Raw genomic sequence first — 22515 nt, 5'->3', positions numbered from 1 at the left:
CACCTTTTCTTCTCCCCAGACGCCAGGCACCAAAAGTAGAGTTAAGTTTTGCTAAATATATTATCTGCCTTTTCAGTGAGTTATTCACTCTGCTTGAAATGTCTGTCCCAACTCCCATCTCATTCCCCAAATCGCCCATAAGTTACTGACCCTTCCCTTCAAGGCTCAGTGACAATGCCCCAACTCCAAGGCAGTCCCCACACTGGACGTTCACAGGGCCCTCAGGGCACCGTGGCGTAAGTTCGTCCAGACCTCAGCCTCCTGCTATCCAGGGGACCAGGACATGAACTCAGGGCTGGAAGAGTCCAAGGACGGTGCTCAACCACTCAGCTACTCAAAGCACCCGTCCTCTGGGCTCCTGGCTCCCACCCAGTCAGCGCTAAGTGTTCTGATGAGCACTACCTCAGTCTACAATGCGCGGCCTATTCAAACCGTGCGCTGGTGAGAGAGAACCAGCTACCGGGAACTCGCTCCATGGAGGCACCTAAGTTCTTACAGGCCCATTACGAGGTAAAAACTATGATTTCCCCTGTTTTACACATGAGAAAACCGAAGCATAAAGAGGATGAGCAACTTGTCCGAAGTCCGAGCTAGGAAGGGTGAAGCCAGGGCTCAACCCCAGCTTTGTCAGATGAAGTCCGGGCCCTTAGAAACACCAGGCAGGGTTAGTGGACCCGGCGGCTCGGCTTGGATAGAACCCCGGGCTGAGTCAGGCACAGACCGTGCTCTTTTTCAGCACATTCTAAGAACAGCAGTTCCTTCTTGATGCTGCTCCACCTTGAAACTGATGATAAAAACAGTGCTGACATTTAAACTGGCCTCTGAGAAACTGCTGGGCCTCCAAGTCCACAGGCTGGGAACCGCACATAACGACAGACAGATTTGGTAGGGAATGCCAGTGGGGACAAAATGCCACCCTGAAACTGTACCCGCTCACAAGGCCGCTGTCACTAGGAGCCCTCAGGAAGACCTCCCGCACAAGGCAGCCCTCACCGTGAGCACTGGCAGCCAGGAATCCATCCAGCTCTGCACTCCATCCACCACGGGGTGATGGGGTTCTAGGCCACGGCCTATAAGGTAAACACAGCTGGGAGCTATCATGCTGCAGAGTTGTCTCTGTGTTAACTCACCAATTTTTGATAAAACTGGTCACTTGTTAGAGTCACCAGGGAACAGGGCACTTCTGGTTCCATACTAAGTAACTTCCATTTTCCTTGCGCCCTGCCAATCCTTAACTCACCGTCTGCCTGGCTTCCTCTCAGCCCTGGATAATGCTAACGCGGTCCCCCTTGCACAAACGAGCAGAAGCCACAGTTCCACCCTCAGTTATCAACGGCATTTGGAAATTTGGATCTTCAAAGGCTGAGCTCACCAGGCAAAACCCTTGCTTTGGGGGAAGTGGTTACACCGCAAAACAGGCACCCTGGTAGTAGCGTTCCCCTAATTGGTACGCCCCCCTCGGCAACGTGCCTAAACACAGCCAGATAATGTTCTGCTGCAGTGCCTCTCCTCTCACGCAGTCAGCCACTCATTCTCCACTCACTCAGCAAATCTTTATTGAGGATCTACAATGTCCAGGCACTGACATCACAACAAGGTCTCTCAGGATGCACACATCCAGAACCAAGGGAGCATAACCCTCCTTTTCTGCCCAGTGCTTCCGAAGGCCTCTGAGGGGGAGCCAAGGGGGGAGGCCCACCTGCGTGCATCAGTGCACTGTAAGAGGGAGAGAAGATAAGAAGAAAAGGAATAAAGGCAAACAGAATTGCAAAGAAATGTTAAACTTCAACCAGTAGTCTGCTGGTTAATGGTAATATTGATATAATTATTTTAAAACTATCCTATATACATGATGGGACAATACAAAAAAGTAATTATTTAATGTTGTTAGGAACCAAATTGTCAGTGTAGAAGAAAACCTATAAAAATCAAGGGAATTAAGTTAACAACCCTATAATGCTAGATGTGACTTGGAAAGAGCAACATGGTATTGGTCACGTTTCTATAGGATAATGTGGTGTAACGAACAACCCTCAAAGCTCAGAGGCTTGTTTCATGCTCACAGGTCTGCAGAGGCTGCAGTTCCGCTGACCTCTGCGAGGTTCACTCAGGCTGGGCCAGGTCAGGCTGGGTTAGGTTCAGGTCATCTATAATGTCCTCCTTTTAGGACTCAGGCTAAACGAGCAATAGCAACCAGCACATCATGAAGACTGGAAGTTCGAGAGGGCTGGACTTCAGCTCACCATTCACATAGTGTCATTTGCACTCAACGACAAAGCCAAGCCCAAAGTCAATAGGGTGGGGAAATACGTGCCACCCACAAGGAAGTTATGACAAGGAGGAGGAGAGAAGGAAGAATTGTGGAGGAATAACGCCACCTGCTCTAACTATGGCCTCACGACTTTTCCTTTTAAAAAATAAATATTTCCCAGCCCTGTCCACCGAAAATGCCTAAAAGCAACGGGAACCCAGTAGCAATGAACATCCTCTCACCCAGATCATGGTTTCTAAGTATTATTCTCCACAAAAATAAACCAGCATCCCTGAAGGAATGCCCAATTCCAGGTCTTAAGCAAGAAATATACAACATAGCATTGGGATATCTCGTTCTGCCAAGAGCAAGGAAGCTATCAAAAACTAATGGGCTTGGGGCTGGCCCCGTGGCCGAGTGGTTGGGTTCGCGTGCTCCACCGCAGGTGGCCCAGTGTTTCATTGGTTCGAATCCTGGGAGTGGACATGGCACTGCTCATTGGGCCATGCTGGGTCCGTGCCCCGCATGCCACAGCTAGAGGGACCCACAACGAAGAATGTACAACTATGCTGGGGGGCTTTGGGGAGAAAAAGGAAAAAAATAAAATCTTTAAAAAAAAAAAACTAATGGGCTTATGTTAAAAGGATACCAGAGATGACATGAAAGGGCCACCACTGGTTAAAGATAGGACAATTTATGAATCAAAAAGAACAGTGACTAGAACTGATTGAAACACAGATTCCCAATCCCACTCTACCCTGATGGAATCAGAATCTCCAAGGAGGGAGCCTAGGCATCTGGATTTTTTTACAGAGCTCCCCAACTGATTCTGATGAGAGCCAGAACTAAAGGGCACCAGTCCACAGGTCTCCTGATCTTCTAGGAGTCCGGGTCACTCACAGTGTCTATCTTGCTCTCAGATGCTGGGCTCTGTGTCCTGGAAAGTCTTGTCTACATCAAACTTACAACTGTCCCTTATCCACGTCCTTCCAACTCTGGGGTGGTCCAGCCACAACGTGGCAGGCATCATCAAGGGGAAAAATTCCAGTTTTCAGTCTGCTAACAATAACAACTGCAAAAAAGCTGGGGCAGTTCCCAGGGTCCTCCTTTTAACCACAGTTTTGACAATGACAATGAGGAACAAACTCATCCATTTTTAGCTAACATATCATAGATCCAAGACAGTCAAGTTTGGGGTTTCTCCAGATATCTCGAAGCAATTAGTTCTTACTCCTCATTTGGGATCAGAATCACGTGGTAAACTTTTACAACATAGGATGGCCTGGGTTCCAGACCCTGACCCAGAGGTTCAGATTCAATGGTCTAGGGTGGAGTCTGGACACCCCATGTTTCAGAGGCTGCCCACATGATTCTGATGTGCAGCCAAAACAGAGAACCACTGCTCCAAGCTAAAACCTTGAAAGCAAAACACCTCCACCCTAACGTGTTGTCAACACTTGAAACAAGATGCCTTGGATAAGACACCTTCCAAACTGCAGCGGCCTGGGGAAGAGTCTCAGCCTGCCCCTCGGTGTGCCTCTGAAGGACCCCCCCACCCCCTTCTTCCTACAACCAGCCTGAGCAGTGATCCCCACCTCCCTGGGCACACTCAGGTCCAGGGATCAGAGCTCATGGCAGGCTGGGCTGCCCTACTTGATGCTCAGAACAAAGAATAAAGATCCAAATGTCTAAAGTGCTCCAGATAAAAGCCAATGAGAGAGCACGATCAGAAATCACTTCAGCTAAGAACTAAGGCAACCACCATATAACTACTCCCCCAAAAGGCTCCAAGAGGTCGTGAGTTATTTGTTTTTAATTAGAAGGAATAGATAATTCCACGTTAGAAAAAAACAGGAAAAGACTGGAAGTCACCCAATTCAAAAAAGCAAACATAGCTGTGCTCCCCAAACCTAATGAACACAACACACATGTGTATGCGCACACACAAAATAATACAAAGCATTGCCACGTCCTCACATAAACGCTGAGACCAGCTAGCAATACTTGCTTCCCCCATAATTTGTAGTAGGTTGATGCCAGCTCTCAAAAGGCCTAGATCCTTTGTCTGGCTTTGTATTAAAATATGCTATTTTTCTCAAAGTGTTAACAGCTACCAGGCTGTAAGAAGAAGGGCATTACGTCAAGGGCGTCAGGAATTCACATCATGGTTGCAGCAGACACCTTTTGGCATATCTCCCTACCTACACCTCTCTTCTCTGAAATCTGCGCCCCACTCACAAGGCTGGGTCCCCCTCAGCTGTGCTTGCTCATCTTGGCAACATACTCCTCACGGAGGTCACTGATCCACCACCAGAAACCTGACTCAGCTGGGCTGGACTGAGAGCTGCTGGGCTCAGTCCGGAAGGTGGCTTAAACGTGGGTCGTGTAAATGCGGGCCCTGGGGGAGGCTGGGTTGGACCACAGTGGCAGATGTGAAAGAAGGCAGGAGAGAAGAGGAGAGGGAACAGCAGGGGCAAGAAGCAGAGACGGCTTGCGTCCCGGCTGGCTCTCCAAGCTGCCTCAACTCCGTACCCACACAGTCGGTAAAGTGTCCCCTTATCCTTGTGAGAAGTTCCTCTTCTGCCTATTCGGCTGCTTTGAAATGGATTTCCATTACTTACTAACAAAAGAAGAACACTGACTAAAATAACTGGAAAGCCTCATTATCAACTGCTAAATATTTCTAGGAATTTTTTTAAAGACCAAAATCAACCTCTTTCTCTTTATTGAATATGCTGTTTCTAAAAATGTACATATGCTTTTAAGGTAAATATGTATGTGTTTTGCTGTGGCAACTGGTTTTAAAATCAGAAACAACGCAACCGCCAGAATTTGGGACCACAAAAAGGAAGCTCGCTAGAAAAATGTTCCCTCACATCTCCTTGATGGTGACCGTGTTCAGCAGGGGGAGCCTGGGAAAAGGAATTAGGGTGGCAAGGCTCGACTCAGACATGGAGGCCGTGGGGACCAACTGCCCCAGCCCGGCCGCAGTGGGCCTGGTGCACTGACATTCTCTGGAGAACCAAACACCTGGCTCAAAGAATGAGCACCACGGAGAACGGAAAGGTCCTGGATGCTCGCTTTAATAGGGGTTTAAATGGATTAACATGTGTTTATAGAGACTTCAAGAGAGAAACCGAAAAACTGTCACCCTAATGTGGCTGACTTAATCCTCTCGTCCCAGCCACAGCGTTAGTAGAACAGTAGGAAGGACCAAGTACAGACCTCCGGCTGGATGGCTTTGAATACGGGTATGTCCATCAGCGTGATCTGGCTCTGCAACAAGAGAGAATGGGCGTTAGGAAACACTGAATCAAAGAGAACTGTCATGTTACTCTGAATCTATAATTCTTAAAAGTTATACTTTCCCTCTTGAAATAAAAATCAAGAGAGAAGAGAGTAAAAAATTGGGTCAATTTCTAAAATGCCTCTCCCATCCCTTCTCGCTTCATAAATCTTGATCCACACCCCTCTTTCTTGAACGTGAGACGAACTTCCAATTTAAGAATTGATAACAGTAGTTTGAAGGGTGGGACTGAGAGAAGGGGAAGATTTTCAGTTTGGATATTTTTGTACTATTTGAGTTTTTGTTGCAATCATGAATTACCTTTGTAATTTTAAAAAGTTGGAGACACAACGTTAAAAATTAGAATGCTAAACAGAGACACTGTCTATTACACTAAATTTAAAGTTTTTTAAATTGTGGCTTATAGAAATTGTACATTTCTTCTGAAGTCCATGCCTCCTCTAAATTATATGGTAGAGCGCTACTCAAGATGCACCCGCAGACCAGCACTGGACCGCGAACTATTTATTCCACCAGCCCACAGTGAGATAACTACAGAAGCTAAGAGCAAGCATTTGGAAACTTTTATAGCAAATTGCCATGACATTTTTATTGTATTTTTTAAAATATCAGTCCTCAACAGACTGGAAATGAAAAAACTGGTCCTTGACCACAGCTAGCCTGAGAAGCACTAATGTTGTCAATAGAGAAAATACACATCCGGTTTAAAGGCTGTTCCCATCGTTTGAAGCTTATCAAGCAACAACAAAAGACGACTTCCTTGCTGACAATTTTACAGGCCAAGGCAGGGACCGAGCTGACTTCACACGACCTACCTATCCCCATAGGTCACAGGAGATGCCAGTGTTAGCAGGCGCCTCTGTGACAGGCCAGGGAAAACAGAGCCGAGGGCCTCCAGATGCCTACTATGGGAGAAGCCACCCTGTCCACTGAACACAGGTCATCTGGGAGGACATGGTGCAGTGGAACAAATGTGGGCTCTGGAATCAACGGGGTTGGGTGTGTGCCTGGATACCATCGCTTAACGGTAATATTCTCTTTGACGCGTAACGTAACTTCCAGTCTCAGGTGCCACATCCAGAAAACGGTGATGATAATCCCTATCTTATTGCATCTTTGTGAAAATTCAAGACAAGAGGTGCAGAATGCCTGGCACCTGACAGATGCTCTTTATATATATATATTTTTAAGATATTTATTATGTTTATATATTTTTATGTTTACATATAGATAGATATTTATTTGTGTTTATATATATTGATATATCACATATATATTTGGGGGGCGGTCAAAAGAGAAGTCACATAGATGGGCTCACGTACTGGCATGTGAACTTATGGTTCCTGACCAATACGTGAGCTAGGAAATAAGGGACCACTAATTTATTCGAACATCCAGCCATCATAGTCACTCTGGAGAATACTTAAAGAAAGCTGTTACACTGAGTCAACAAATATTGTCATGAAGAAAAGCCTGGTGTCAAGAATACTTTGGAGAAAAATGGCAACACACACAGTAACCACAATCCTGGGCTTAGGTGCAGAATTGTAGTCGCTTCTTGGCACAGTTTAAGGGTGGTCCAAGATCACTGGGTTCCTGAGGAACACAGGATGCAGGCCAAAGCACACCATCCCCAAGGCTGCACAGGAGAGGGGAATAAGCAGCTGGCTCCAGTGGAGAGCCGCTGTCCCCTCCGAGGGGCTAGTGCTCTTCCTGGGCACAGAGGTGAAATGTGCCACTCACGGAAGGAAGCTCGGCAGAGAGTGGAGGCACCAGGAATAGAGCAGCACTTGGGAATCTGAGCTCTCCTACCTCTGGGTCCACCACCAGTGGCAAGGGGGCATCGGACATCAGCACAACATCTCCGTGGATCTGGCCCTCATAATCTGGGTGTCAAGTGATGCCTAAGCCCTGGAGGCCTACATGCCTGGGTGTCCGGCCTAGAGCTACAGGGCCAGAGCTACATCCTAGACGGTGCACATGGACTAGCTTTTTTCTGCCAGATCCATGGAGATTGTTAGCCAAATGCTCCTCACATTTGGATTAATTCCGCCATCCTGAGGCACAGGGAGGCCTTGTGAATATAGAAGATTTGAACTGAAAGCTCAGAGGGCCTTGGAAATCTCTCCCACAGTTCAAGTTAACTCCCTACCCGGGAGAACCAGCAGGATGTTTGCAATGTCACTTAGGAAAAGAACCAAAAGTCCGCTAATGTGAAAATGAGAAAACTTCCTTTCCATCCTGCCATCAGTTCTAGGGTTTGCTACTGAATTTCCAAATGGTTTATTAAAATAGTGACTTTAGGGGCCAGCCCTGTGGCCCAGTGGTTGGGTTCGTGCGCTCTGCTTCAGGGGCCCAGGGTTTCGCCGGTTCGGATCCTGGGCGTGGACATGGCACCACTCATCAAGCCTTGCTGAGGCGGCATCCCACGTGCCACAACCAGAAGGACCCACAACTAAAAATACACAACTAGGTACCGGGGGGCTTTGGGGAGAAAAAGGAAAAATAAAATCTTTAAAATAGTGACTTTACATTTCATTATTTTTTTGGATGGTCCAAGTTTCGACTATTCTGATCCTTGCTCAGACCATAAGTCAGAAAATGTGTTCAGGCGTTTCATTCAACACAAACAACAAAACAGAGGTCACCAGACTTAAAAGAGACTGTCTGGTCCCAAACATGCAATCTGAAGGTTTTCAGAAGAATCTCTCCCATTTCTATCCTCTCAACTCTGACCAAAAATGATGCAGTGTCCAGAGCAAGAATATATCAATACACAGGTAAGACCATCAGATTATAAATTTCATGTCATTTTACTACAAAGCCAAACATGTGTGAAAACCTTTCCGATGAGCCGTCCTTCCCTGGAAATTTGAGCACTCACAGGCAGGCGGTTTCACCAAAAAGGGAAGGTATGGACAGGGGTGGGGCTTGAGGGGCGAGGTCAGGTCCTGTCCTTTTACAGCCCGCCCTCAGCCTCCAAGACCTTGTCCCTCCCTCAGGGAGATGCCCTGGCTTCCTGGAGGGAAAGGGCATTTCCTAGGAGGGGCTACAGCCTCTCCAGAAACACGAGGCAGTGAGGCGCTCGTTTCCAAGCAGCAAACCTGCTGTGGTGGGGAGCACACGCCCGGACTGATGAGGACACCCGCGAACCAGTCTCCTAATGGCTTCTCCTTATTTGTGGAAATAAGCCTTAATACAGGGTGCCCAATTAAACTAGTCACCTGGCAATGACTTCCTTAATCCTAACCCCTTCTCCCATCTCCTCCTTCCTCTTAGTCCACGGCCCCCTAAAAATCCAGGATTTGGGGGGAAATGGCCAATCTTCACATATTACAGCAATTCTGTAGAGATGAATCCTTAAGAATGGAGAGACCTATAGGAGCACTTCACAATGTGGCCCTAAAGAAAAAGGTGGCATTATGTGGATAAATGAAAGCTACTTAGCCAAAAAGAAAAAAAACGTTTTCTGCATATGTTGAGTGTAGTGTTTCTCCCCTCTAACTGTGGCTGACTAGATCTTCTCTTCTAAGGCTCTCCCAGGCCCCAAATAAACAAAAAAAGCTGTTGGCAAATCAGTGGTACGTCTTACAATAGAATGTATCTTTAAATGTGCATTTAGACCATTCCACCAATGTACGACCAGGAGGGCTCACAGAACAAAAAGTAATCAGCTCCAAAGATAGATTTCTGCTTCGACTCCGAGAGCCACAGGAATCACGTCTGGCAATTTTAGAATGGTAGTCAGGAAATGCAAATTAAACAGGAAGATGCCATTTGTCATCCGTCAGTGCCATCACAACTGATAGGATTATGAACTGCGCTGTTCTTTTTGGAAAGTAATCTGGCAGTAATCATAAAAATGTGTTTTAACTTTGTATTTTTTTTTAAATATCGAACTTACAAAAAAGTTGCAAGAATAGTAAACGAAGTCTACAACCTTTCACTTAGCTACACTGATGATTAACATTTTGCCTCATCTGCTTCATCTCTGTGTACATAATTATATATACACATTTTTCCTGAACCGTTTGAGAGTAACATGCAGAGATTATGATCCTTCACCCCTAAATCCTTCAGCCTGTTATTTCCCAAGAACAAGATTATCCTCTTACATGATGATAAAATTATTATATTCAGGAAATTTATCATTGGTACAACAGCAGTATCTAATATACAAGCCACATTCAAAATTTGCTAATTATCCCAATACTGGTTTTTAGAGCAATTTTTTCTTAATCCAGGATCATGCATTGCATTTAGATATTATCTCCTAAAAAGTGAAATGAGCACCCTGTTGACACAACAATCCCTCAACCTACAGAAGGCAGAGCACTGGGACCTACGGAGATTTCATATGGAGAGCTATACAGATAGAAGTACAGGTGTTTACTGCACCTTATTTGTAGTAGCAAAAATCCTGGAACAACCTAAAAGGTCATCAAAAGGGACGTGTTGAAAACAATTATGGTATATCCAGACTCTGGAAGATTACGCCGCTATTAAAAATAGAGAAGTAAGTCTACACACAGTGACCTGGAAGGAAGTCTATGATCTGCTGATGGTAAGACAAGTTCCAGCACTGCCTTCTGCTCTGCCTTCAGCCACTGGAGAGCGGGGCCGAGGTCTAGCTGTAGATCTAATCAGCCCCACCCCCACCCACACCCTCCCTTTCTGGTAAAACACTTCCAGTGTCTGAAGCTTGTTCTCTAGCAGATTCCTCAGGGAGGGCTCACGGGAGCAAAATTCTCGAGGCCTTGCATGTTCATAATGGTTAGTCTGTGCCCTTTACACTCAAAAGTCAGTTTTGCTAGATAGAAAATCTCTGGTTCACGTTTTTTTTTCTTTCCTTAACTTATTTGATTAGGTTACTCTACTTTCTTTTGGCAAAAAAGCGTTTCTGTCAAAAAGACTGAAAATAATCTAACTTTATTTCTCTTATAAGTCATTTGCTGTTTTTGCCTAGATACCCAAAGGACTTTATATTTTCTTTTAAAATCTGGTAGTTTACCAAGAATATGTCTTTTGTAGTGACCATTCTGGGTTGACACGGTTAGCTTCACGGTATGCTCTTTCAATATGCAGTTTCAAGTATTCTTTCGTTTGTTTGTGAAAATTCTTAAATTATAGTTGAAGTATTTGTTCAGTTCCTTTGCCTTTTTATTCTCCCCTTTCAGGGATTTCTATTATCTGTATGCTGGATCTTCTTTGCCTATCATTAATAATTGTCACTTTTTCTCAGTCTTATCTCTTTCTTCATTTATTCTGATCTTAAAAATTTTCCTCCCTCAAGGCATTTTCTGTTTATCTATTCTTGTGCTCTTTCTAGTTCAACTTTCATTTTGAAAATAATTTTTCTTTTGTTTTCAATTCTTTCCTAAGTTCTGCCACCTCATTCTGAGATTTTCCTATTTCCAGTTTATGTTGCGCATGTCTTACAGCGTGATCTTAATGTCTAGGCTCATTTTGAAATGGAGAGTTGCAGGTTTACGTTTTGTGGCATGTCTTTCTGGCATGCTTTCAGTATCTACAGGGATCCTCTCCTTACTCGTTTTCTTTGCCTACAATAACCTTGAAAGATTGACAGCACTAATTTCCTCTTGCTTATTTTTATGTCAAATTAGTTTTCTGAACTTTTTAGAGGGGCACACGGTTCAGGGTAGCTTTTCTAACTTCACACACAGCTCTCTTTTTGGTTGCTTTCACATAGTGGTCAAAAACACACAGTTTTTTTTTGAGATTACACACACACACACACACACACATGCACACACTTTTATTTAGAGCTTCTTTTTCCTTAACCACATCCTTCTCTATCCTGATCATTTTGATTCCACTCCCACACTGAGTTTCTCTTTGGTATGGAGCCTTGTCCTGGAAGTGAGCCCTGGTTGTTTGGTTTCAAGAAATCACAGGGGCTCATCCACAGATCTCTTCCACCCAAACATTATGGAAAATTTGGGGGTTCCCCTATTCTCAAGTCTGTCAAATGCCCCAATACTTACTTCTGTTTTCTCCTATACAGATGCTGATACTCTGCAGGTCTTGTTAATATTGGTGGCATATTCTAGCCACTTCTATTTGGGATTTGATCGGGATAACTTGTCACCTAGTTTTATTGTAAATATTGTTCATGGGTTTCATGGTTTGCCATCTAGTTGTTCTGGATGTTTTTATGTGGGGATTCGGAGAGAATTAAAAAATATGCTGCTGGCACCACTATCTTCCCAGAATCACTTAAATAATTTTTTAAAGGACTTCTGTGCCTGGCTTTTTTCTTTCTTTCATATTATTAGACAGAAAACCAAAATACCAGGTGGTCTGGTTCACTTCCAACACCTGGCAACTCCAATGCTTCCTCAAAGACCAAGACTGCAGGGCACCTGGCCCCACAGTGAAGCTAAGACGCTCTGGCTCCGGCAGGGTGGCCAGAGCTTCAGCACTGCACCCCCAAAGCATTCACCACCCTTCCCTATGGCCTGCTCAGCCTCAGAAAATTGACCGGGGGCAGGCTGAGTAACTCTCTAGGGCTGAGACTAGAAAACCAGGCCCAAAGCCTCACCAAGAAGCCCTCTTGTGCATGGTTGCTCTCAGTGCAGGCCAACTGTCTGCCATTCCACATGGTGCAGGACCGTAAGGGGACTTTTAACCCTCATACGGCTTCACTCCTCTCATGAAGCTAAAAGACACAACTCAAAAATATAATAACCATGGGGCAGGCCCCGTGGCCAAGTGGTTAAGTTCACACGCTCCACTTTGGTGGCCCAGGGTTTCGCCAGTTCGAATCCTGGGTGCAGACATGGCACCGCTCATCAAGCCATGCTGAGGCGGTGTCCCACATGCCACAGCTAGAAGGACCCACAACTAAAAATATACAACTATGTACCGGGGTGCTTTGGGGAGAAAAAGGAAAAATTAAAAAAAAATATATATATATATATATATAATAACCAAACAAGAACAAATAGAATACAGAAGCTAAGCTATCAGACAGCGAGGGCCATGAAATCTTCTAAAGGAGAGAAAATACAGCTTTGTGGCTATAAGTACAGACTAGCAATTCACTGTCCAATATGGTGGCCACTAGCCACATGTGGCTACCGAGCATCTGAAAGATCGCTAGCACTCTAAGTTTAAAACACACATTGAGGGGCTGGCCCCGTGGCCGAGTGGTTAAGTTCTCGCACTCCACTGCAGGCGGCCCAGTGTTTCGTTGGTTTGAATCCTGGGCGCGGACATGGCACTGCTCATCAAACCATGCTGAGGCAGCATCCCACATGCCACAACTAGAAGGACCCACAACAGAAGAATGTACAACTATGTACTGGGGGGCTTTGGGGAGAAAAAGGGAAAAAAATAAAATCTTTAAAAAAAATAAAAATAAAAATAAAATAAATACACATTGAGTTTTGAAGACAGTTCAAAAAAAGAATACAAAGTGTCTCAGTTTTATGTTGCTTACATGTTGAAGTGATATTTTAGATGTACTACGTTAATTAAGATATATTTTTAAAAGTAATTTCACCTCTTTTTTTTAATGTGGCTACTAGAAAATTGAAAATTGAAAATCCACGTGTAGCTTGGATTACATCTCTGTTGGATAGGACTGGTCTAGAATGTCAGACGGCCCTGGTTTCAAATCCCAGTAGATAGTGCCACTTACTATCTGTGTTAAGAGGTGACTTTCCTCTCTAAGCACTGACTTGCTCATCAGTATATTAGGAATAATAAGTATACCTCATTTATGCGGCATATTCGTGAAAGGTAAATTAGACAACGCATACAAAACAAGACCCAGACCTAGTAGTTGTTCGAAAATGGAAGCTTCCCTTGTTATTACCATCCAGCTTTAGGGGAATAATCAGGAGGTGAAGGCTTCAGGCTGGCTCTGCCCACACCTGGCTGTATGATCCAGATAAAAAAATCAATCTCTTAGAGCCTGAGTTTCTTTATAAGAAAATCAGGAGCTAACCGTCTGCTTCATCAGGTTGTTCTAGGACTGAATCCCTTCAGTCAACATGTATGTACTGAGCACCTGCTATGAGCTAGATACTGTTCTGGGTGCTGGGAAAAGAGCAATGAACAACTCAGATAAAGTTCGTGGCCTTATTAGGGAGCTTGTCTTCTAGGGGAGGAGATATATCACAAAAAATATTGTTCTATCATGTAACGTTGGGTAGTGATAGGAGATGTGAAGAACACAGAGCAGGGCAAGGGAAGAGAGAGTGACGGAGAGATGCTACACTAGCCCATGAAAGTCCGCCCCAAGGACTGACATTTGAACAGAGACTGACACATGTGGAGAAGACCCATGAGGACTGAAGAAAGAATCAGCACAGGGACCTGAGGCAGGGGGTGCCAGCGGGTCTGGGGAAGGAAGAGGCAGCCAGGGTACCGCTGGGGAGCAAGGAGATGGGGGCAGGAGAGGAGGCCTGGGCCAGACCACAGGGGGCACTGGAGGCCTGGGAGGAACCTTAGGTCTCATTCTAGTATGGCAGCTGCTAGAGGGTTTTATGCAGGTTTCAAAAAGGTCCCTCGGACACACTGAAGGAGGTTTTGCACATGCTGCCTCAGCATGGCCTGGCACAAAGGACTCACGGGAGCCAGTGATGGCAGAGGGTTGAGATGGGGCCCAGTGAGCTCCCACAGCACCCTGGAGGGCACGAGGCCTGTTCTAGCAAGGAGACAGGGATGAGGTAGGCAGTGGGCATGACAGGAAACACAGCCCTGGGACCGTCCTTGCAATGACACTCGAGGTCACCCCAGAGCCAACAAACTCCCTCTACCCTCCGGGTGCAAAAGGAAGAAAGCAAGTCCCAGCAAAACGAGGAGGCACCTCTGCTCCTGAGGGACAAGGCACCGTCCCTCAGTCAGACCGGCAGCAACACACTGGTTGAAGAGAAAACAATTTTTTTTAAATTTATAATTACAAAAATTGCCCATATAATATTGTCTATCATTTAGAAAGTGGTCATTGTAAAAATGTAGAAAGTATAAATAAACAAAAAGAAGAAAAATTAAATTCCAATTACCTAGAATCCTACAACCAGAAAGTACTGTAAATAATATATTTGGCTATATCTCCAGATATTTATGAATATGTAAACATAAAAACTAGACCTTTTATTATGCAAATACAAATTTGTACAAGCTTTTTAAAATGGCACTATTCTCTACAAATTGTGCTGTGACCTGCTCCTTTCACTTACTATCCATATATATTGTGTGTGCCTTCCAAGGTGGTTAATTTCTAGATTGACAGCATCGTTTTAACACTGCCTGGTATCTCATAAAGGACACTTTCTTCAACAATCCCCTGTTGTTGGGCACATGGGTTGTTTCCCACCTGAGCAAAAAGCCCCCTGCAGCGAGCCCTCGAGCACCTGGTCGTGGTGCCCAGCCACCCACATCAGTTCCGCTACTTACAGCAAACTCCTCGGGAGTCACTTTCAAGACATCGAACACAACGGCGTCGTAGCTCTTGCTGGCATAGTCGCAGCTCTGGCCCTCCAAAGAGTCTGAGCTGCTGCTGCCCTGTGGAGGACGGGGAGAGAGGATGCCGCCTGAGTAGCCTGGCTGCCGCTGGGATCACTGACTTCCAAACCTCAGAACTGAGGAGGCAGGAGTGACAGAGCTGTGTGTGATACAGGCTTCCGCTGTTTAGTGCTTTACACTATTCCAGGCACTATGTTAAGCACTTCACACGCATGATCTTATCTAATTCTCCTAACAACTCTCTGAGTACTCACGATTATCATCCCCATTTTACAGATCAGAGTAGAGGGACTGTGACTTCCCCAAGGCATCTCAGCTGGGAAACTGAAGAGCCAGAATGTGAATCTGGTTTTGTGTCTCTCCGATGCCAGAACACAAACCCTCAACCCCAACACCCTACTACTTTCAGGCGGCTGTGAGTGGGGGCAAAAAGCTACAGCCCACCCTCCCTTCAGAGAGAACAGGCTTCACACCTTAGGGGCCGAGAAGATCAGCTGTTTTCTTGTGCCTTTCAAATATTACCTGGTTTCACCTTTTATTTTTTTTCCTATTTGAAGTCATTGCCGGAAATTATTACACAAAACGTTAAGCTGGCTCTCAAGGCTTATTTCATGTTTGGGCACTCGGAATTCAAAGCCTGTTAGCTGACGAGGTGAGAGGCAACAACTGCCTTGGAGACGGGTGTGAAGGTTATATTTTGCATCTTCCCCTGGTACGGGGAACACGGGGAGCCCTGCCTGTAAAGAAAGCGTCTCCCATAACAGAACGAGTTAAAACTCCTCAAATGTGCCCAGTTTCATGAAACTCAACACTGTGGGCATCCTGGAATGTTGAGCACACACCGTCTCTTCAATTTTATTTGATTTCACCAAATTCTACTTTGGGGAACCAATCGAGCTTACCACCCAAAAACTGTGCCCCTTCATAAAGGCTTTTATTCGTCTCGACCTATGAAGAGGGATTTTGTGGTTTCCATTAACCTCAGCATCTTGGACCGGGATTTAGAGAATACGCTTTTATTAATTCCTCTTTATTTCACTCTTTCCAAAATGGCTATATCTGGAAAAACTTTGCAATCTTACTGGAAACTGGAGGGTTTTTAGGCCAGTGAGGGAAACCAATGGTCAACAACTGAAAATGTGAGCTTGAAAGGAGGAGCGGAAACTTAAACCTGTACATTTCAACAGGCCTATGTCATTTAAAAGTTTTACAAATGAGTCCACTAGACCAAAAACTCCAGGACGATCTTAAGAAGCCGGAGATCACGGAGGCTAAGAGCTCTGGAGTGAGACAGGTCTGGTCAGCACACCAGCTCCACGCTAGCTGCTGTCTGACCTCAGGCAGGTTACTTCATTTTACTGAGTCCCAGTTATCTCAAAAAGATGCTGCTAAAACCTACTCCCCAGGGTTGTGGTACGGGTTATAGAACAAGAAGTTTACAAAGCAACTGGCAGAAACCCCCTCGCTGGGAGCTGTTGATTCAAGGGGCCTGGGTGGGCTCAGGCACGGCTATTTTAAAAGTTCCATGGGTGAGGAGACAGTCTCCCCTGAGGAGGATCTGTGTTAAACTTTTGAAAGGTAATGAAGACTAATCCCGAATGCTTCTGGGATTAGCAATGATTCTACTCCTCAGTCTTATACACAGACCTATAAGTCATCCTGCACTGTCACACTCACCTTCCACGAAGCAGGCTGACTGAGGAGCCAGGGCTGACTTTCCTCACGACAGTGTAGCGCCATTAGGGTTAGGAGCAGTGGCTCGAGAATCACAGGCGCCTGGCCTGAGTCCCCACCCACCGCTGACCAGCTGTGCGATTTGAAGCCAGTTTACTCTCCTCGCACTGGAGTGAGGCATACTCAATGGAATTATTATGAGGATTAAGTGAAATAATCCTGTGGAACGTGCAAAAGAAGTGCCTGGTATATAGTAAGCACTAATTATGGGTGTGTATGTGTATAAACGTGTCACTCAGTCACCAAAATTTATTGAGCACTTCAACTATACATGTATTCACCCATGCAACAAATAGTTACTGAGTACTTACCATTTTTTGGATATACATATACACATACATGCACATATCCACAGCATATATGTATGTGTGTGTATGTACACACATGTGTATATACACAAACATATACAAACACAGACACCAGAGGGGAAAGAAGTTTTACTCTGGATGGAGTGTAAATTGTAAATGAAAACAGTCTGATTCCTCTAGTTACCAAACAGAGTCCATTCCTGGGGTTTCAGGTTTTATTACTTTGCTGTAACGCCCCACTTCGTCTGCCCCAAACACACACAACCATACAAGGGGCTTTATTTAACCAAAAGTTGCCCCAAACACATTCATTGGTGGTGGTGGTGGTGGTGCTGATGATGATGATGTAACTTTACCTAAACTTAATATTGGCACCATGAGGCAATTTTAAAAGGTACCCACAAGTCTGCTTTCAGAACCAGAGATCGAAAGAAGGAATTTTTGAAAGGTTTCTAAGGAATGATTGGTTCCTGTGAATTTCTAGCTGGTTACACAGATCATTTCAAAGCCCAGCTCGACCCTGAGGGCCTTGTGAGCTCAGCACACTGGGCACTGCCTTGCCAGCTTGTCTCAGGAGCCAGGCATTGTGCATTCCACACGGTGGCACCCCGGGGCCTCAGATGGCACCCACTCCTCCTGCGTGCCTCTGTTCCATTACTGAACCTGAACACAAACTCATAAACCCCCAGGGCAGGGGCCCTCGCCCAGGCCACTCTCAGACCACCACTCCTTACAGCCATTTCCTCCTGAGCAAGGTAAATAAGAACACAGGGCCAGTTGGAATCACTTCTGTCTGACTTCATTCTGGAATGTGTGACTTATTTATAATCAGCAGCAGCTTTTCTTGGGAAAGGTCTGATCCCTTCTTGCCACCAAAATGGAATGTGGCACTTGCTACGACTGGACTGGGCAGGTATTTGTTTTTCTTTGAAGAAAACGACTCCAGAAAACACACTGATCCTCAGGGCTGACTGCCTCCCGAATCTCATGCCTGGTGTGGCGGGGGCCTCAGGCGTGCTAAGAATGCCGGTATTCATGCAGCCCTGCAGCCTTGGGGTCCACGACTCAGCTGGGGCCTGGGTCAGCTGAAAGGAGCCCCCTGCCCGGGTCCCCCACTGTCCCGATCCTCGCAGTCTCTGTACCTGTGGAGTGGCAGAGGTGACCAACACGCTAGCCATCAGACCATTCCTGTTGTACATAGTCTCCAGGCCACAGGGAGCTTCAGGGCAGCCTCGGTTGGTGACATAACCCGTCTGGAGAAGTCCTGCAAGACAAAGGGGCTCATAAAAACCAGCCTTCAAAACCAGCTTAATCCCACCCCTGGGAAAGAGCCATGCTGGGCTTAAGCAGATGACCCTGAAGGAGACCTTTAAAGAAAGATTACAAGCTGGTGGCCTTCAGGCTAAACATGGTCCACAGATGTAGTTTGTTGGGCTTGTACAGGTTTTAATATTTTTTAAATTAATCACTGAAGTTTAAAAGTTGGCAAGTTTCACATAGAATTCTGACTTCTCTTGAAAATAGAAATACGGGGTAGGCCTGCTCCCACATTCCTGCCTGACGACCACCAGCTGGGCTGAGCAGCGCTGCCCCTGGTATTGGAGCAAGTGCCTGTCAGTCCTCGCCTGGCCTGTGCAACCCTTTCAGTACATGCCTGGCTCTTGCAGGCACTAGAGCTTGTGACCTTTGTTTTAGAACGAAGGCAGGTAAAGAAGACAAACCGACTCTACCATGTTTCCCTGTACATCACATCATTTCGTCAATAATAACACAGATAATAACTAATACTCATACAGTACTTGCCACTTGAGTGCACTTTACATGCCTTAAGCCACCTAACCCTCCCCACAGTCCTCAGGTAGGTCCTATTATCACATCCACATTACACGTGAGGAACCCGAGGAACAGGGAAGTTAAGTAACTCATGCTGTGGCCTCTGCTCATGCTGTCCCACCAACCGGTCATCATTCAAGACCCCGCTCAACGCCATTTTCCCTGGCTATCGCGCCTGGGCCACCCAAAGCAAAACCAGTTGCTCTCATGCCAAGGTGGACACACTTCTAGCAGAGCATTTCTCACATCGCTGAACAGCAGAGAACTGTAGCCACCACCAGCTTTTTAGGAGGCGAGTGACCAGGAGAGCAGGAGGGACACAATGGGGGAGGGGAAGGGAGGGCAGCGGCACCAGTTGGAAGCCAACTGCAAGTACCCAGACAAGAGGAGGAGGGTCTTCCGAGCCAAGGTTGGAGCAGTGAAGTCAGGGAGGAGACTGAGAGACATGAGGACAGAGATCCAATAGAAACTGATGAGGGGGTGAGGGGGAAGGAAGCTGAGGATGAATGGCTTCTGGCTTGAGGGACCAGGGATGGCGTGTCCTTCATCAAGGACAGGAACAGATGTGGCATAGCAGATTTGTGGGAACAAATGATGACTGTGATTTGGGACATGCTGGATCTGTGGTGCCCATGAGAAAAAGCAATCTTGGAGAGCAAGGTCAAGCCCAAACCACTGGGAAAGATGGTCTGGAAGTAGATCAAACAGAAGAAAGTGTCAGTCTGATCTCGACACTGTCTGGAACCCTCCCAGAGCCCGCAGCCACAGGCCCCACCAGACAGCAGTGCGCCTTCAAAGAAAGAGTCGAGCACCCAAAAAGGAACGTCAGAATGACCCGGGCTCTTTCCTTGCAGGTCTCCAAAAGTGGCCATGGTGGGCCCCTCACAACTGCCCCGCCATCTTCCTCTGCAACCCTCTCCTGCTCAGCAACAGCTGTGATCCTTCTGCCTTCCCTCCTTTCTTCCCCCAAACACTCAGAACAATGAGTCTGAGCTATCGACGGCATTTAGGGGCCAACAAGGGAAAGCTGAGTTTGGGTATATGATGATATCACCGGATTCCTACTGGCTTTCTTAGGTGTGCTAACAGCGAGAAGCTTCAGAAGTCCTCATCCTTAGGTGATACCCGTGGCAGAACTTAGCGGTAATGGGGGTTTGCAGCTCCCCTTCAAACAGGCCAGCAAAACTCACATAAGTAGAGAGAAAGCAAGTATGGCAAAATGTTAACCACTGACATCCACCGACAGGAGTTCATTATACGCATCCCTCAACTTTTCTAAAGGCTAGATAATTCTCATAATAAAAAAGAAAGAAAAAAAGAACTGGCCCGGTAAGTTTTTTCTCAGAGGAAAAACTGAGCCAGAGAGGTCAAAATCCTCTTTCACGAGCAGGGAGAAGGGACGGGCTGGGTGCGTTCATCTGTTAACCATTTTTTTCCCAGAGAAGCCATGCTCGCCATTACCAAGGACCACGAATGCATGGCTGGTGCAGGTTTGAAAAGCAGCTGCACAAAAATCTGAACAGACATTCTGCAAAAGAAGACATACGCACGACTAAGAGGAGAAATGCTATTGGGGAAATATAAATCAAAACCACAATGAGATCCCACCTCACACCCACTAGGATGGCTAGAATAAAAAACACAGACAATACCAAGTGCTGACAAGGATGTGGAGAAATGAAACCCTCATACACTGCTGGTTGGAAAGCAAAAGGTACAAGTACTTTGAAAATAGTTCGGCAGTTTCTCAAAAAGTTAAACATTAACTTACCAAGTGACCCAGCAATTCAAGTCCCGGGTATCTACCTTAAAAAAAGGAAAACATACATCCATACAAAGACACGCCCACGAATGTTTCCGGCGGGATTATTCACTATAGCCAAAAGGTGGAAGCACTCGAAATGCCCGCCAACTGGTGAACGCATCAACAATGATATATCCACACAATGGACACTGCTCAGCAAAAAGAAATGAAATACTGACACAAGCTATAACTTGAATAAACCTCAAAAACATTATGCTAAGTGAAAGAAATCAAACACAAAAGACCACACTATATGATGTCATTTCTATGAAACGTCCAGAAAAGGCAAATTTGTGGAGACAAGAAGCACATCGGTGGCGGGCTGGGGTTGGGAGCAGGACTGACGCAAATGAGCACAAGGAATTTTTCTGAGGTGATGGAAATGTTCTAAAACGGATGATGGTGACAATTACGTAGCCACTAAAAGTCACAGCAGTGTACACTCAGAACGGGCAGATTTTACAGGAGGTACACTACACCACAATAAAGGAGCAGCCACCAGCTGTTTCATGAGTGACCTGAACTCACAGCTTCCACTCTCCCCTTCCACGCCCCTTTGAAATCATCAAAGACATTAAGATACTAAAAACTAGTTGTATTGGCTCACGCTCACAGGAAAGGGTACTTCACAAGCCAAACTCTGTGGGGGATTTCCAGCACAGAAGAGACAGGACTGAGGGAGAGGAACCAGCCTCTGGAGCAAAGGAAGTCCTCCTAGGAATCAAGTGGATGGGACCCTCCAAAGAAACCCCCAAGAAAAACCCAGAGACTGCAGAGTGAGGAAGCCAGAGACTGAGACTAAAAGTGAGGCCAGCTCAAGTTCGAAGGCAGAGTAAGGGGTCAAGCCGCTGGGCTGTCTCAGACCAGGCAAACCAGCTCAAACGGACTGGGCGTCCGGGCCAACTCAGCCAGGCTCTTCTGTGCCAGAACCAGCCAGCTTCATGGATGGAACCTGTTCAGACCAGTCCAAACCGGACTGAGGTGACTCAATCCAAGCTGACGGGGTCACGGGGAGATGGAGTGGGCGACACAAGCCTGACTCTCCTTGACTGGATCCACTTGCTCCAGTTCCAGGGTGAGGTGGGCTCCGCTGCTTTCAGGCTGTGCCTGGCACTCGGTGCGTCTCCCCCAGGGTGGACAACATGGAGCCCAACCGATGTGGCCTGGCTCAAACCAGAGGCCTTGGCTCTCCCCACTTGCCTGACAACCGTCAGCTCTCGAGTCAGGTGGCCCTGCCACACAAGAGCCACAGTTCTCAGACCCTGTTCTGGGACCAGCCGTTTGCTCACTCTCTGCTTCCATCTGAAGGATGCCACAACTCTACCCATCTCTCCAGCATGGTGAGGTGGCGCACTTAGGTGTCCCTCTCAGCGTGCCAGCAGCAGCCGAGCAGGGAATGCTGACACTGTGAGGCTCTGGGCTAGCGTGACATTTTAGCCCACTGAATCTTCACAACAACCCCATGAGGCAGAGACTATTCTGATTCCTGGGAAACTGAGGCACAGAGAGGTGACGTAACTTACTGCTAGTTAAGCGGCAGGACTAGCGAGTTCAAACCCTGGTCAGCCAACGTCAGGGTCTAGGCCTCCTCCAAGAGCCCAGACGAGGACCGGACAAGAAAATGCATGTAAAACGCTCCATCCAGGCCAGGCATGGAGCAAGCACTCAATCAAGGTTACTAGTTACTATTAGTGTTAATCTAATCCTACAGTTCTATTCTTTTCTCCTAAAATAAACAAACCAAAAATTAACTTAAAATGTTAAAGTAAGAAGAGCACGCGCT

At 46.2% G+C, this 22515-nt stretch overlaps 1 protein-coding gene across 50 annotated transcripts in view; it reads right to left on the bottom strand.

Annotated features, from left to right (window-relative positions):
• The window catches only part of RALGPS1 (Ral GEF with PH domain and SH3 binding motif 1), a 309385-nt gene that overhangs the window by 209370 nt on the left and 77500 nt on the right, over window positions 1-22515 (bottom strand). For 49 of the 50 annotated variants that reach the window (XR_011533384.1, XR_011533386.1, XR_011533385.1 and 46 more), the window contains exons 2-4: window positions 18238-18359; window positions 14985-15092; window positions 5477-5527 (exon numbers count right to left, since the gene is read on the bottom strand). Coding sequence is in view for 47 of the 50 variants with exons in the window: in XM_070595478.1 (XP_070451579.1) it covers window positions 5477-5527; window positions 14985-15092; window positions 18238-18294 (216 nt within the window). In the remaining 3 variants the exon portion in view is untranslated. Of the gene's footprint in view, window positions 1-5476; window positions 5528-14984; window positions 15093-18237; window positions 18360-20699; window positions 20906-22515 lie in introns of those variants that run through there. The other variant, XM_070595470.1, reaches the window with a different exon arrangement.

This window comes from Equus przewalskii, chromosome 26, assembly GCF_037783145.1.
Source record: "Equus przewalskii isolate Varuska chromosome 26, EquPr2, whole genome shotgun sequence".
In the NCBI taxonomy this organism is placed as follows: Eukaryota; Metazoa; Chordata; class Mammalia; order Perissodactyla; family Equidae; genus Equus; species Equus przewalskii.
The sequence above is the reverse complement of the archived record's forward strand: the minus strand, read 5'-3'. Positions and strand labels throughout refer to the sequence as shown.